General features: G+C 44.0%; 1 protein-coding gene across 2 annotated transcripts in view; it reads right to left on the bottom strand.

Moving 5' to 3' along the window:
- Positions 1–14,610, bottom strand: part of LOC102197286 (low-density lipoprotein receptor-related protein 1-like) — a 77,111-nt gene that overhangs the window by 11,844 nt on the left and 50,657 nt on the right. For both annotated transcript variants that reach the window (XM_013910695.1, XM_005732569.1), the window contains exons 30-60: positions 14,242–14,416; positions 13,916–14,010; positions 13,641–13,790; positions 13,405–13,545; positions 13,167–13,295; positions 12,947–13,078; positions 12,734–12,868; positions 12,516–12,645; positions 12,257–12,383; positions 11,474–11,625; positions 11,263–11,387; positions 10,720–11,094; positions 6,642–6,831; positions 6,247–6,451; positions 5,947–6,139; positions 5,432–5,557; positions 5,212–5,340; positions 4,972–5,091; positions 4,644–4,757; positions 4,352–4,501; positions 4,133–4,255; positions 3,835–3,951; positions 3,594–3,722; positions 3,373–3,501; positions 3,131–3,271; positions 2,796–2,983; positions 1,698–1,881; positions 1,519–1,604; positions 1,318–1,437; positions 996–1,183; positions 644–849 (exon numbers count right to left, since the gene is read on the bottom strand). In XM_013910695.1, coding sequence (XP_013766149.1) covers positions 644–849; positions 996–1,183; positions 1,318–1,437; positions 1,519–1,604; positions 1,698–1,881; positions 2,796–2,983; positions 3,131–3,271; positions 3,373–3,501; positions 3,594–3,722; positions 3,835–3,951; positions 4,133–4,255; positions 4,352–4,501; positions 4,644–4,757; positions 4,972–5,091; positions 5,212–5,340; positions 5,432–5,557; positions 5,947–6,139; positions 6,247–6,451; positions 6,642–6,831; positions 10,720–11,094; positions 11,263–11,387; positions 11,474–11,625; positions 12,257–12,383; positions 12,516–12,645; positions 12,734–12,868; positions 12,947–13,078; positions 13,167–13,295; positions 13,405–13,545; positions 13,641–13,790; positions 13,916–14,010; positions 14,242–14,416 — 4,704 coding nt within the window. The remainder of the gene's footprint in view (positions 1–643; positions 850–995; positions 1,184–1,317; positions 1,438–1,518; positions 1,605–1,697; positions 1,882–2,795; positions 2,984–3,130; positions 3,272–3,372; positions 3,502–3,593; positions 3,723–3,834; positions 3,952–4,132; positions 4,256–4,351; positions 4,502–4,643; positions 4,758–4,971; positions 5,092–5,211; positions 5,341–5,431; positions 5,558–5,946; positions 6,140–6,246; positions 6,452–6,641; positions 6,832–10,719; positions 11,095–11,262; positions 11,388–11,473; positions 11,626–12,256; positions 12,384–12,515; positions 12,646–12,733; positions 12,869–12,946; positions 13,079–13,166; positions 13,296–13,404; positions 13,546–13,640; positions 13,791–13,915; positions 14,011–14,241; positions 14,417–14,610) is intronic.

The raw sequence follows: 14,610 nt of genomic DNA, 5'->3' as shown, positions 1-14,610 counted from the left end.
TGTGTGTGTGTGTGTGTGTGTGTGTACGGAAGAAAGTCACTCAGATTTCAACTCCATGTGAACCTGCAAAATTTCCTCCCAGGAAAACCTAACCCCTCTTTAATCACCACTATGGTCTTGTCATAAACGGTTTATCCTGTTAAATGAGTTATGATCTATAAAGCACTTAAAGCTCCTCAGCTCCCTGACACATTTATTTAAAAGATTAAATCAGTTCATGGACAGAAACTGTGACACTTAATAGCACGCTGCTGCCTTTTACTGAGAGGTTTTACATAATTAGTCTTTGACAAAAAAAAGGCACTAAAGATGAGAGTATTTTGACTTTCACATGCTGTACTTTCCAAAAGTCTTGAAACAACCCGTATTTCTTTGAGGGAAAACTGGAAATAAATGCTGTGATTTATTGAAACATGCAAACACGCCTGGAAACAAAAATTGAGTTTGTATATTTACTTTCAAGACAACTCTGAAAAATTACAAGAAGCAGAATACAAAGAAATGACGAGTGGGTTCAGAGCCGGTGTTTCTTCAGACAGATACAACAATCAAACACAAACAATTGAAATCTCAGAACTTTAGTAGATATGGCACCACCAGTCAAACAGTTTAAAAAAGTGAATGTGTTTACTGGTCTGTTTACCTGTGTGTCTGTTCTTGCCATCCAGGCTGGCAAACTCAATGTAGTCCTCCCTGGCATCAGCCCAGTAGATACGGTCATTGATGAAGTCCAGGGTTAATCCATTGGGCCAGGTGATCTTATCCTCTATGATGACACTTCTGTTAGTGCCATCCATCCCAATTCTCCCAATGTGAGGGCTGTCACCCCAGTCAGACCAGTAAAGATAACTAAGATTGGAGAAAGACAATCTTGAAATTACAGTTGTACATTCAAATCTAAATCAGCTTAAGATGAGAAATAATTAGGAAATTATACATTTAAGTTATATAAACAGTGAGTGTAGCTGGTGCTGATCTGCAGTGTAACTTCTCACCCATAGCGTACATCCAAAGCCACTGCACGAGGTTCCCTCAGGCCACTGTTGACCAGCACCGTTCGGTAAGCCCCATTAAGTTTTGACACCTCAATGGTGTCTCGGCCTTTGTCGCACCAGTACAGGTTTCCACCGACCCAGTCTACCGCCAAGCCATCGGGATTACTCAGAGAGGTTCGGTGCAAAACCTGCCAGGTTTATCAATCAATACGTAAGATGATGATGATGTAGTTCCCAATCAGGGACTCACGGGTTCGCTGCATCAATAAATATTCCTCGACTATTAAATCAAAACGAAAGGATTTCAGATGTTCTCACTCACCTCCATGCTGCTGCCGTTCATATGCATGCGTCGAATCATGCTGCCCTGAGTGGTCACATCCGTCCAGTAGATCATCTGCTCTGCATAGTGGAAGTCCAGTGCTACTGCATTATTAAGACCCTGAGGGGGGGAAAAGGAAGGAGCAATATTAAAAATGAAAAACACAGAATGTTTCTTTAAACTGTCATCTGTGTGTCTTACCTGCTTTATAAGAGTGTAGTTGGTACCATCCAGGTTCAGTTTTCTCAGGTAGTACCGATTGGCAAAGATCAAGTAGGGCTCTTCATCTACACGCATACATCACATAGAAAACGTACTTTACTGCTTTAGGCGTGCATTTGCTGTGAAGACGCACTGAAACTCACGTATGCGTGCCTTACCCGATGTGGACTTGCAAACAGTGGGGTCATTGGGGCTGAGCTCAAAGCCGTCGACGCAGAGACAGTGGAAGCTGCCGTGTGTGTTGATACAGCGTTGGGAACAGGGGTAGGTGGTTGTGCACTCATCTATATCCACACATGTCTTCCCATCACGCTTCAGCTGGAAACCAGGATGACACCTGCACTGAAGGTGCCAAAAGCACAGGAGATGTGTCAAAATCTCACAGCCTACGGATCTGGCCGCTTCTCACATTTAGCCTGGACCGGTTACAAAGGCGTGCCAGCGTGTCTCAATCAGCTCTCAATCGGCCACAGACATGTGCGCTTTACCTTCACCAAAAGCTTTATTTCTGCTCACTTTCTGAAAACGAAATCCAGCTGCTGCTGTCAAAAGTGCTGCGTAAATAGCTGCAAATCTCATTTGCAAAGTCGTCTTCCAACAGAGTACGGGGGTAAAGGATAAGCTGACATTAATATGTGTTTAAAATAAATATGGCATGAACATCATCGCAGCATAAGGAACGGTTAGAACACGTATTCATTACTAGTCGGAATCGTTGTAACTGTCACTTCCAATAAACACATCTATGTTTCGAAAGAACACACACACAAATTCTGCTCTGCCATCCAGAATACACAGAGGAAGCCACATTTGTGAAAAGTCTCTGATGGCAAAGTTTCAATATATACAATTAAGTTTTGTGCAATCATAATTAGTCAGTTTGCAATACTTCTGAAATCCCAGACCAGGATTCTTGAGGTGAACAAAATCGTATCATTTTCAAATTAAGCTCCGACCACAACCTCGCCACCACAGACACAGGAGTTCACGCAGAGTTCAACCTGTTCCAGGACTGGCCTCCTACTTTCAAGGACGAGGCAAAACATGTTTTCGTCTTGCATAACTGCGTGCCTGAAGTGAGTGGATCCCAACCTTTTAAAATCAGCTCCTCGTTGACTCATCGTTACTGGCATATACATTGTTTTTCCTGTGTTGACTCCATGAATTTTAGTAAAACTTTTTGGCCCAATGAAGCCTGTGCAATAATTTCATTAGTCATGATATTTGTTTTTGACAACAAACAATGAATTAGTTACCTTGAAGCCGATCTTGAGGTCATCACAGAGCTGTGTGCAGCCGCTCAGCTTGCTGTTGAGACACTCGTTGATGAAGCAGTTGAGTTCATCGGAGCCATCACCACAGTCGTCGTTGCGGTCGCACAGCAGTGTCTCATTCAAGCATTTTTTATTATGGCACATGAAAGCTGAGTCATTGCACGTCCTCTCTGAAATCATAGACAAATAGCAGGTTATATCAGAGCGTGAAGCGGGATGTGGCTACGTCTTTATGAGCAAGAAATTTAACATATGATTCACACCTTATTATGCTGGCAGAGAAATAAAAGATGTAGCGAAAGAGAGGAAATGAATACCAGAGTCTGTGCAGCGAGGGTTCTTGGGAGCTTCGTCGGAACGATCCTGACAGTCAAACTCTCCGTCGCACTCCCACTTCTTCTGGTTAAGGCAGCGGCCATTGGCGCAGCGGAACTCATCGGGACCGCACGGCGGATATTCTACATTTGTTATTAATCTCAATTTTAGTTGGCGGTTTAGCAAAAAACAACATTCATTTTCAAGCAAAAGGCTAAATAAGCTTCCAGGATTGAAAGCTCACCACATTCGAGGGATTCGTCCGACTTATCGACACAATCAAAGTCATGATCGCACACAAAGTGCTTGGGGATGCACTGCCTGTTCTGGCACATGAACTCGTTTTCAGGATCACACGTGTTGTTGGTGTACACTGGAAGCAGATGGAAACATTTGTTTTTAATGCATGGGGAACTGTATCGCTTCTCTGCACTTTTTCTTCAATCTGCTAACTGTGTCACTCACTGCAGCCAGCCTTCACACTCTCATCAGCTCCATCAGGACAGTCGTTGTCTCCATCACACTTCCAGCGCTGCGGCACACACATATGGGAGCCTGGACACTGGAAAGCCTCAGGACTGCAGGTTTTGGATTCTGTAACGACATCATGTAGAAGTCATACATGGACAGGACGTCGGGAATTGTCATGGAGTTTAAGGTCTCCTTTGAATGTGAGAAGAGAAGTAGCGAGCAAAATGTCACATACTGCAATTCTGGTCCTCATCAGAACCATCGCCGCAGTCGTCGGAGCCGTCACACACCCAGTGGCTGGAAATGCAGCGATGGTTCCCGCATTCAAACTGGGTGGATGTACAAAACTTGTCTGCAAGAGAGGGTGGGGAGCATTTTACAGTCATTATTACATTTAAGCTGTGTTTTTCCATCTGCAGTGGGAAGCCCAAAGAAAAACAGTCTGGCTTTCTTTTCGTTTTCTTTTTGCTATGATTTGTGTGTTTTCAAGATAAAGATAGGGGTATTAGAGGACAACTTCGCAGAAGACTGACCACAGTGTGTCTCATCAGCCCCGTTCTCACAGTCATTCTCTTTATCGCAGGTCCAACTCATAGGAATGCACCGACCGCTGGGGCAAGCAAAGAAGTTGACTGGACATTTAAGCTTCCTCTTATCTGCAACACAACAGAGAAAAAAAGAAAACATAATCAAGAACCTCTGGTAGGTTCAGAAAAGCTGAATGTCTTTTGGTAGTGAAAGATAACACTTACCTGGACAGTTTCTTTCATCAGAAAAGTCACCACAGTCATTGTTGCCGTCACACACCCACGAGGGCAGATAACACAGAGTGGTTTTCTCACAGCTTTGGAAAGAGGCTCCTTTAACTCCAAGCCGGAAAAAACGGGAGCAATCAGTGGGTTCTGAGAAAAAACAGGAACAAGTTTCAGGAGCTGCCCTTTAAATTCTGCAAAATAAATCTTAGTCTATATTAATATACTGATTAAGAAGTGCACTTGTGAAAAAGAAGAAGAAATATTGTTGAAAATCGTGGCAGTTACATACGGCAGTTCATTTCATCGCTTGCATCCTCGCAGTTGACCACCTGGTCACAGCGGCTGTAGTTGGAGATGCAGCTTCCATCTTTGCACTGGAACTCTCCTGCTTTGCAAAGTGTCACTGCAAGCACATACAGCAGTTTCACAAATGACAAGTGGAGAGAAAATACATCCTCAAAACCACACACAAACTCTCCGTTAAGCACATTTTATGATTTCCTTAAACATGCAGGCAGAACAGAGGTGTCATGAAAAAAGTCGACACTATTCAAACTATGAGGATGTTGAGACTGTTATCCTTTGTGCAGCTGCTACTTTGGAAACAAACCACTTACTGTTGCAGGGCAGTTCATCTGAATGATCACCACAGTCATCTGTGCCATCACACCAGAAGTGGTGACCAATGCAGCGGCCGTTCATGCAGCGCCTGTAGCCTTTCTTACAGAGTCGATTGGCTGTGAAGGAGGACCAGCTGACTTAGCTCAGGCACAGAGGGTTTTTTTTTTTTAAACATCTCTTGCAGCTACTTATTCATTAACTGAAATTCACCACCTAACTGCTCTGTAAAAACTCACCACAATAGGACTGCTTCTCATCAGACTTGTCCTTGCAGTGGGCCATGCCGTCACAGGTCAGACTGTAGTTGATGCAATCACCATTCCCGCACTCAAAGCCATCGACACTTCCGCATGATACGTTCAGGGCTGGTGAGGGAGAAACGTTTGAATTCAGAAACATTTATCCATTCTGATGAAGACGGCAACGTTATGAAGTTGAATTCTTCCTCTTTCTTACGAGAACAGGTGTTGTCTTCGAGGAGTTGCCGGTCTCCACGGCAGCTGCAGTTGACCCGGCCGTCGGACGTAGGCAGGCACAGGTCCTGGCAACCTCCGTTGTTTGTTCGGCAAGGAGAAAATTCACCTGAGGAATTTTTTTAGAAGCTCTTTAAACTGCACGTCGAATGACTGACAAGCATGCTGATATTACATTTCTTGCAGTTATGAACATTTGCATGAACTCTCTAGCTTGGCAATATTTAAAAGCCTGTGGAAGTTGGGTTTTTATTATATATATGGCAGCAGCTCTGTATACCTCCACTTACAGCTAAGTGTTAGCAGCCTGGCAACGTGTGCACATGCAGGTATAATGCAGACAGTAAACATGATACCTGCCACAGTGTCATACACTAAACAAACTACAGCCGAATTTCATTCGTTTTGCAGTTATATAAACGTAAATCAAATTACTGGGCAAATTAAAATGTTGACCTGATGGCAATGGGGCCAAATTGCAGCAGTGGTGATACTCACAGCTGTTGGTGTCATTAGCTACAGCAACGATGCCCATTGGTTGCTGAGGGATGTCAGCACGCAGCACTTTCATGTCTCCTCCAGTGTACTTGTCAGCTCTGAGGACAGCCCTCCTCACCCAGTCAGTCCAGAAGATGTAATCTCCGTACACAGCGAGACCGAACGGATGGACGGGCTCGTTTTTCAGCAGCACCTGAGGCATAAAAAACAGCAGGTGTAATTCCATAAACACGAGGCGCAAGTCCATGTTTTAGGGAAAGTTAAAACAACAAACAAACAAAAAGGAAAGCGCCGCCTTACGTAACGGTTGCTTCCATCATATTCACAGCGCTCGATCTTGTCCAGCGTGGCGTCAGAGAAGTAGAGTTTCTCGGCGCGGTGATCTATGGCCAGGCCGTTGGGAGTTTTAATGTCGCTGCCGATGATCACGATCACGTTGGCTCCGTTCAAAGAGGCCCTCATAATGCTCGGAGCCTGCTCATTCCAGTTTGTCCAGAACATGAGACTACGGTGGGAACAAACAGAAAACAAGAATTAAGAGCAGTGGGAGCTCCCAAAACGTCTTGGTAAAAGAAAAAGAAAGTTACACTTGACTGAGCCAAAAATAAATCCAGTGCTTAAGAGAAAAAGAATAATTGTTTGGAACTGGGCCCTGATTTAGTGCAGAGCAGCAAATTTCAATATTAATGACTCACTCTTGACACTCGTCCAACACAAAGGCTCGAGGGTGGTCTTCTCCAGACATGGTGACTACGGTGTTGCGGTTGTAGGCCACAGAACGGCTCTGGTCCACAGTGTGGCGAGTGATGGTGGACGTTGTATAACTGGTCCAGTAGAGTGTATCCCAGCCGCGATGGTATGCCAGGCCCTCAACTGACCCAACATCTGTGATAGGAAATATAATATATGATTTTTCAGATTTGAGTTCTTTCCTGCTGTCGGGCCAACACTTTGAGAAGTAAAAGGCTTAACAAATGCTTTAGATTACACTAAAAAAATATCACCTCTTAGAGGCATTAGTGGGAGTTTTACAGAGAATTCAACACATCATAAATCACTGTCAGGGTGTTACCACGGAGCACCTATGAGACTAAAGAGGAAGTGGAGCTTTTAAGGTTTCCCCATCCACATGCATCATCTAATAAACTGTGAAACATGGACGAAGATTGAGATAGAGGGGAAGCAGCGGCCAGTGAAACAGGGAACAGTAAAATGGAAGTGATGCCATACAGAACCGAGTGTGCGTCACAGCTGTTGTTCTTGGACAGAGTTTAAAGAGTCTGTCTCATCGTGTCATTTTATGGCGACCCGCCTGCACATACAAACACAGCTTCATGTGGATACTCTCATTCAAGCTCTGAACTCTTGCTCTGGGAAGAAAATTGCAACTGGGACAGGTTGAGTCACTTTAGGGATAAAGGCCAGGGTAAGGACAAAGCAGCTTCCCCCTGCATCGATTTTTCCTCTTTCCCCCCCCCCCCTCTCGGTACCCACGCGACACACATCATCATGGAAAAGAATACCGTGCTGCAGCCTTGCAGGCTCCACGGTGTGCATTCATCTCTGCTTAGTTACATTAGCAACCACATTTATGACCACTTACAGTCGACAATAAAAAAAAAGGATACTCTACATAACTGTTTGCTCTCAGCTGAAAGCCTTTAATTGCCCTTTAATAGACAAATGTCGAAGTGCCATAATCAGCAGTAATGCAGGACAATTTTGAGGCTGAACACATTGTTAACAGACTTAAATAAATCCAAAAGAGCAGCTTGGGGCCAAATACAGTCACACAAACAAGTAAGAGTGATGAGTAAAGCTGATTCAAGCCAGGATTACGTAATAAGGATCACCAGGGCCCACCCTCCCACTGGGTAATTCAGCTCAGCCCCCTGACTGTGCAAACAACAGAGAAAACCTGACAGGAAGATGATTACCTCTCAGAACAGTCTTTCAAACACTCACGAGGGAGAACAAGAGCAGGGCGAGTGGCGCCTGAGAATTACTAAGCGTTAGTTACCCTCATTTTCATCACGCCTCATCTTTTTTTTTTCCTTAACGGATTTAGCACCGCATTAGATGCAGAGCAACTCTTCTTCCGGCGGAGTCTACAGGTTGAAGAGCTTTCACATGGACAATGAGTCTCCGGTTGACGGGAATACTTAAGTCAAGTGCATTGACTGCCTTTAGAGAGGAATGCCAACTAGCAGCTACTGGGATGGATTCGTCCACTGTTGCTTGGTTTCAAGAATCAATACAGCCACAGAGTAACTACATTATAAAGGACGAGCTGATGCAGCTAAGGAAATGCAACTCTGCAAAGACCGCCCTTTAAGGTCATCCTTTCATGTTTTCTGGAAAAGAAAAGAAAAGCTTGATAACAACAGTGCATTTTTCTGATCCATTTTCCCAGAAATGGGGAATACCATATCCAACCATCGTTAAGTGATTTACATTTCCTCAAGCGGCTCGGAAACCATAAGAGTCACAGTGTGAAAAAGACTCTGCAAGTGCCAGATATAGTCAAGTCTGTTTCTTCTTGAGCAAACGAGGCACATTGTTTTGTTTCCCCTTTTCCTGTGAGTCGGTGAGAAAGCCAGCTGACCAGTGTGATCTTATCTGCTTAACTAATACTATCATCATGAAACCACTAACTGCCTCGCCGGAGTCTTTTTTTTCCTCTGGAAACTGGATCCAACAGCTGTAACACCCAGAGACTACATGAACAAGCTGTTCTGCTGCTTAACATTAACAAGATATTAAATTAATTACTTAGCAGACTTACGGCGGGGATTGCATGGAGAGTTTGGGGCAGCAGATGAACAGAAGCGATCTGGGCAAAATGACTGGAACAGATGAGGTTTTGATTAAATGTTTAGTCCCCATCTTGGATGGGCTGATTCTGTTGACTGGGCTCATAGGGCAAACTCTGGTCATCATCATTCTTACTAGGAGGAGGAGGAAACAGAACCAGCCCCCACACAGCACAGACATCCTACTTCTGGTTCTGAGCGCTGCTGACCTGCTGCTGTTACTCTGCCTGCCCTTCCACACCTCCGCTATCACCCTGGGCTTCTGGCCTTTCGGCGGCTTCCTGTGCAAAGCTATCAGTTTCCTGGGCGTGACCTGCTCGGTTGCCTCCGTATTTACCATGGCAGCTTTGGCTGTGACTCGCTACCTTACAGTGGTACACCCCACCTGGGCCTTCCGCTTGCGAATGCACAGGCGCATTAAACTGACAGTAGCTCTGCTCTGGGTGCCTGCCTCAGCTCTGGCAGCACCGCAGTTTGCATTTCGCACAGTCACCGTGTCCAGTGTTGTGCAGTGCTTCGCCTTCCTGTCTGACTTCAGCCAGCTGGTCTACAGCATCGCCCTTTTCCTGTTTGGCTTCGCTCTGCCACTAGGCATCATTATAATGATGTATGCAAAGATTTATTGTTTTCTTCGATATGCACGCCAGGTGGGGAATGCCCCTCAGCTAGAACGCTACCAGAGACAAGTCACTCACACTTCAGCCCTATTGGTCGCCGTCTTCACCATCCTGTGGCTGCCCTCCTATGTCCTCATGTTTTCCTTAATTGGAGGACATTTAAAAGACTCATCTGGCAACAAAGTATTTGCCATCGTGGCCAGGCTGCTGGCAACCTCAGTGGGTGTGGTAAACCCTGTACTCTACAGCTTTGTGTCTCAGAAGTTTAGGCGAGACTTACTAGAGCTTGGAAGAAGGCAATGGGCACGGTGCAGAAACTGTGTGAGTGGCTGCCCTTATGCAATGAGCAGAGACATGGTACGGCCTTTTGAGGAGGACAGTACCTCAGGGAGAGGCCAAAAGTGACTTTACAGAAGGAGATCTGGAATTAAGACTAGTTAATACCTCCAAACAGGCTGAAATATTACATAAGAAACTCTCAGTGACGTTAAATATGATAAAATTAATTCCAGATGTAAGAGATTTACTGCAGATTGCCAAAGTGATCACTTTCTTGATGTTTTTCCACATTCGTTTTTCATCCAGCAATGACTGACTTTATTCCATTAGCACATGTGGAAACAGGACTAGTCTTGGTTTCATTAACAGTGCGTTTTAGTTAATAACTTGGACAACAGACGTCTCTAAAACATGACAGAATGGGATTATGTAATCATGTCAAAAGTTAATAAAATACACTCCTCTAACCTGAGCTGGAGCTTGTTTGGAGCTGAATAAGTTCTACATTCAATACACGATGTAAGACGTCGTTCTTAAAACTGCTTCAAACCCTTGTTCTCAATGCAAAATGAGTAAAAACACAAACCCTGTGCACCTTCCTTGTTCTCCTGCTGTACTTAACAAAAGAATTCATTTTTTGAATCTTGTTATATGTGAACAGCTCTGGTCCAGGGCTTTTAAATATGATACTTCACTCTTGAATTATTTAAAGAGAGCGGGATTTAGAAGGCTCTTCAGTGGTGAAACAAGCAAAAACCAGGGCGTGGGTGTTGGTGTGCGCAAGCAGTAGCAGCTCTGAAGTGATGTCAGTCTCTACTGGTTGAGTTACAGCTGCGTGTTCATTACACCGGATCCTCCCGGATGCTTGTATTATGTCTGCTGACACCGTAGAGGGGACAACATTCAATTATTAATGGAGAGGATTTAAAAAAATATGGCAGCAAAGAGCAACGCAGCAGAAATATTTGTCAACAGAGGTGGGGAAGTCTTAAGAGCAGCAAAACGTAAGGTTTTCCCGACGCTTTGACAGAAACGCGAAATGCATCTGATGACCCCGCACTTACTTTCCACCACGATCTTGCGGTCTGTGCCGTCGTCATTGATCTGCTGGATGTTGCCAAAGTGAATGTCGCTGAAGAAGACGCGGTTGGCTCCCCTCCCTCCCCCGCCATGGTAGTCAAAGCTGAGAGCGATGACATTCTTCATGTGATCGGGATCCTCGAACGGCTTAATGGGCGCGTTGAGGTTTGTCTCGTCGGACAGGTGGATGCTTTTCAGGATGGTGCGCTCGGAGTACAGCAGGTAGCCGTCGTAGTCACGGCAACTTTGGTTGTCCTCTGCCAGCATGCCATGAGCACAGGCGCAGGTGCGCTCCCCATTCCCACGGAAAAGACACAGCTGTTCACAGCCGCCGTTGTTGTTTTTGCAGACGTTCGAGCCTGTGGAGAGAGTCACACAGTTTATTAGCATTGCTGTTACACGAACACGGTTAAATGCTAAAGGTGGCGATTCATTTTGTCATTGTTAGGCAGCTGCCATCTTATTAGGACATTTTCAACAGTAAAAGCAACTTTTTTAAGCTTATGATAATATGTGTTTGTTTTTACCTGTCTGTCTGGCTCTATTGAAGACTTTAATATCTTTGAGCTGTACACCGATGCCTGTCCTGAGCTGCACAGCATCTGTGGCGTTGTCTTTGCTGCCTCTCTTAATGGAGCCATTAGCATGGGTCCTAAAAAAACAGAACAAGAATAAAACAGTCAGTAAATGAACACTCTTACAATATGAAGTATTGTTCAAAACAACATAAAGACTGACCTGTCACTCCAGTAGATGTACTCCTCAAATACAGATACAGCAAACATGTCCATGTTGTTGTTGCCCAGAACCAGCTCCCTGTTTTTTCCAGTCTCCAGGTTGATGCGCTCGATCTTGTCTGTCCTGGCGTCGCACCAATAAAGCAGACCCTCCTGAGCACAGGAAGTAAAAAAACAACAACTGTGATTATTCAGGAAAGACCAAAATCCTAAGATTTCAGTTCAATTGAACCTGTATTTGGGAGACCAGTTAGCTGATAACCAGTTTGTAATGTAAGCTTTTAGTGAATATCAAGTGAATTTAGGTGAGTCCGATTTAAAAATAAATTCTCATTATTCTTAAAATATTATTACCATTTACATTAAGAAATGTTTAAATTATAATTGTAAATATCTAACAGCTTTTAGGCTTTTAATAAAACTCCCCGACTGGCTCCAAAGAATAAAAAAGGTTTAAAGATCCTTTTTTAACTTTATTTAAAAAATGAATCCAAGAGAAAGTCCTTTCAAAATCTAAAGAATGTTTTGGATAGATATGGATTAGAAATGATCAAATGAGAATGTTGTCTCACTGTATTTTAATTTTTACCACTTTAATATTCAAAATAAACAAAGACCTTTTTGGCATAAGAAAGAGCATCCATTTAAAGATCAGCTGATCAACAGTCCAGTCTCTGGAAGTATCTATCACAGTATAAATTAGCACACTAGATGTTGGAAACACCCTCTATTAATAAAGCCAAGTGTGTGAAAGATTTTAAGTGCGGTCAGTTGTTGTTCACACCTCATAATCAATGGAGATTCCATTTGGCCAGCTTATGCTCGCATTGACCATGACCAGCCTCTGGGAGCCATCCAGCCGTGAGCGTTCAATACGAGGATACTGACCCCACTCAGTCCAGAACAAATATCTGCAGCCAAAGAAGCAGGGGAGTATTTGAAACTTTAGTCAGAGGAAGAAGTATGCTTGGGAATACACGCCAAGTAACTTAAAGCAGCATTATTACAGAAAGCAAAATGAATCTTCTGGCGAGGAGCCTTACCCTTTCACTGGGTGGACAGCTATGGCTCTGGGTTTGTCCAAGCCCTGGGAAATGACAACATAGCGGAAGGAGCCGTTCAGCCTGGCCACCTCGATCACATCAAAGCCCTGGTCAGTCCAGTAGATATTTCCTGTAAAAGAACACGTCCATCAATCAGTCTGCATCTTTTATCTCTACTCAAGCACTTTAATTTTGATTGTCATTTTGCATGACCACACCTGCTATCCAGTCAACAGTGATGCCCTCCACCCTGCCAATACCGTTGGTTACCACATCTTCCCTCCACGTCTGATCCCTCTTGGCTCTGCTGATGGTACTCAGACCCATGTCCACCCAGTAGATTGTGTCATTCTCTGAAGACCACACAAAAACGGGTTTAAAAATATCACTCAAGCTGGGTTATCTATTCGACGTCCCTTGGAGTCACTCACCAGCGTGGAAGTCGATGCCAACAGCCAGAGAGGTTCCAGAAACCGGCACCAAGGCATCCGATTTGTCTGCCGGGTCGAGAGGAATTCCTCTGATTCCCTCGTGAACAGAGTAAAGCAGGAAAGAGCCCATGCCTGCTCAGAGAGATTAGGTTATTGATTTCTCGCCTCACGATGCACTTCTCCCAGTTTTCCTACTCTAGTTACTGTAGCCGTGTCTTACCTTCACAGGACTGTTGGCCCGTCTTGAGGCTGTATCCGGCAGTGCACATGCAGGCCCTGGTTGTCGGAGAGGTGGGCAAACACAGCTGTGAGCAGTCACCATTGTTGTTACTGCACAGGTTGACACCGGCTAAAGAAAAGATCAGAGGAACAAAGACAAACATTTTCTTTACTAGTATTTGCATTAAATGCAGGAGACTTTACATCCACTTCAGAACATGTAATTCTTTTTCCGTTACCTTTCTGCACATCCTCATCATAGATCCTCATGTGCATCATTGGGGAGGTGTTGTTTCGCAAAACTTTCCAGTTTCCTCCATCCTTCTTGTCACATGTTCCTATCTGGTCAGTTCCCTGATCGGCCCACCACAGCTTGTCTCCTACATAATGTAACCAGAATATAAGCCAACAGAAAAATGATAAATATACAGAGGACAAGGATGATAAACTTAAAGTATTACACTTTTCTTCTTACCCATAATAGCCAGCGCAGTCGCTTTGGTCAATTTGCCTTTAACACCTTCAAGGATCTCGAGTTTAGAACCATCCAGCTGACAGCGGTTAATGGTGCTGTTTCCTGAGCTGATCCAGTACAGCTGCTCCTTTTCATAGTCAATAGAGAGGCCTGAAAGCAAATAAAAATCATGCTGTTATTTATGTATAGTACATGTGCTACACTAACATGTTTGTTCTGGGCTTTTACTCTGTAGAGAATCTGTATTATTTACTGATAGGGGTACGTCTGCTCACCTACTGGTCCTTTCTGGTTGGTGAAAAGTGTGGTGCGGTTGCTGCCATCCATGTTAGCCATGCTTATACTGTCACCGTCAGTCCAGTAAAGCTTCCTGTGATGGGAGTGTGAATATTATGAAATATGGAGAGAGGCAAGAAGAGTACAGTGCTAAACAAGGATAAAGTAGATCAAAGATTAAGACTAAACTTGAAGGGAATAAAAAAAAAAAACCTAGAAGTAAACAACAAAAGAAAAACCTTTCAATCTTTAAGTGAGTAATATTAAGAGAAATAACTGACATATTAAACTGAATGCAGACATATTAAGTGCCGGGAACACTCACCCAAGCAGAGGGTGGACCACTAGACAGTGGGGCTTGTCCAGTCCCTGGATGACGGCATTCTTGAAAGATCCATCCAGTCTGGCCACATTGATCTGCTTCTTATTGGCATCGTAGCTGGTCCAGAAGAGGTTCCTGGACACCCAGTCTACTGCCAGGCCATGGGCATTAGGAAGGTCTGCCAAATTTCAGAAGCAAAATGAAGCTTTGCAGATTTTTAGAACATGCAGCGTGCTAACAAAAACTGTTTTTATTTATCTTCCCAAACCCTCTTATTATACTTTACAGCGAATATTAAATTATGAGCCTTATTTTTAAAAAAAACAAAGAAAAGCAAAGAAGTAAATAAATCACGGACTGACGGATATTCCT

The sequence above is a fragment of the Pundamilia nyererei genome, unplaced genomic scaffold, assembly GCF_000239375.1.
Source record: "Pundamilia nyererei isolate P.nyererei 1_Seehausen unplaced genomic scaffold, PunNye1.0 scaffold00047, whole genome shotgun sequence".
Taxonomy (NCBI): domain Eukaryota; kingdom Metazoa; phylum Chordata; class Actinopteri; order Cichliformes; family Cichlidae; genus Pundamilia; species Pundamilia nyererei.
This window is presented reverse-complemented; position numbering and strand designations above follow the sequence as displayed.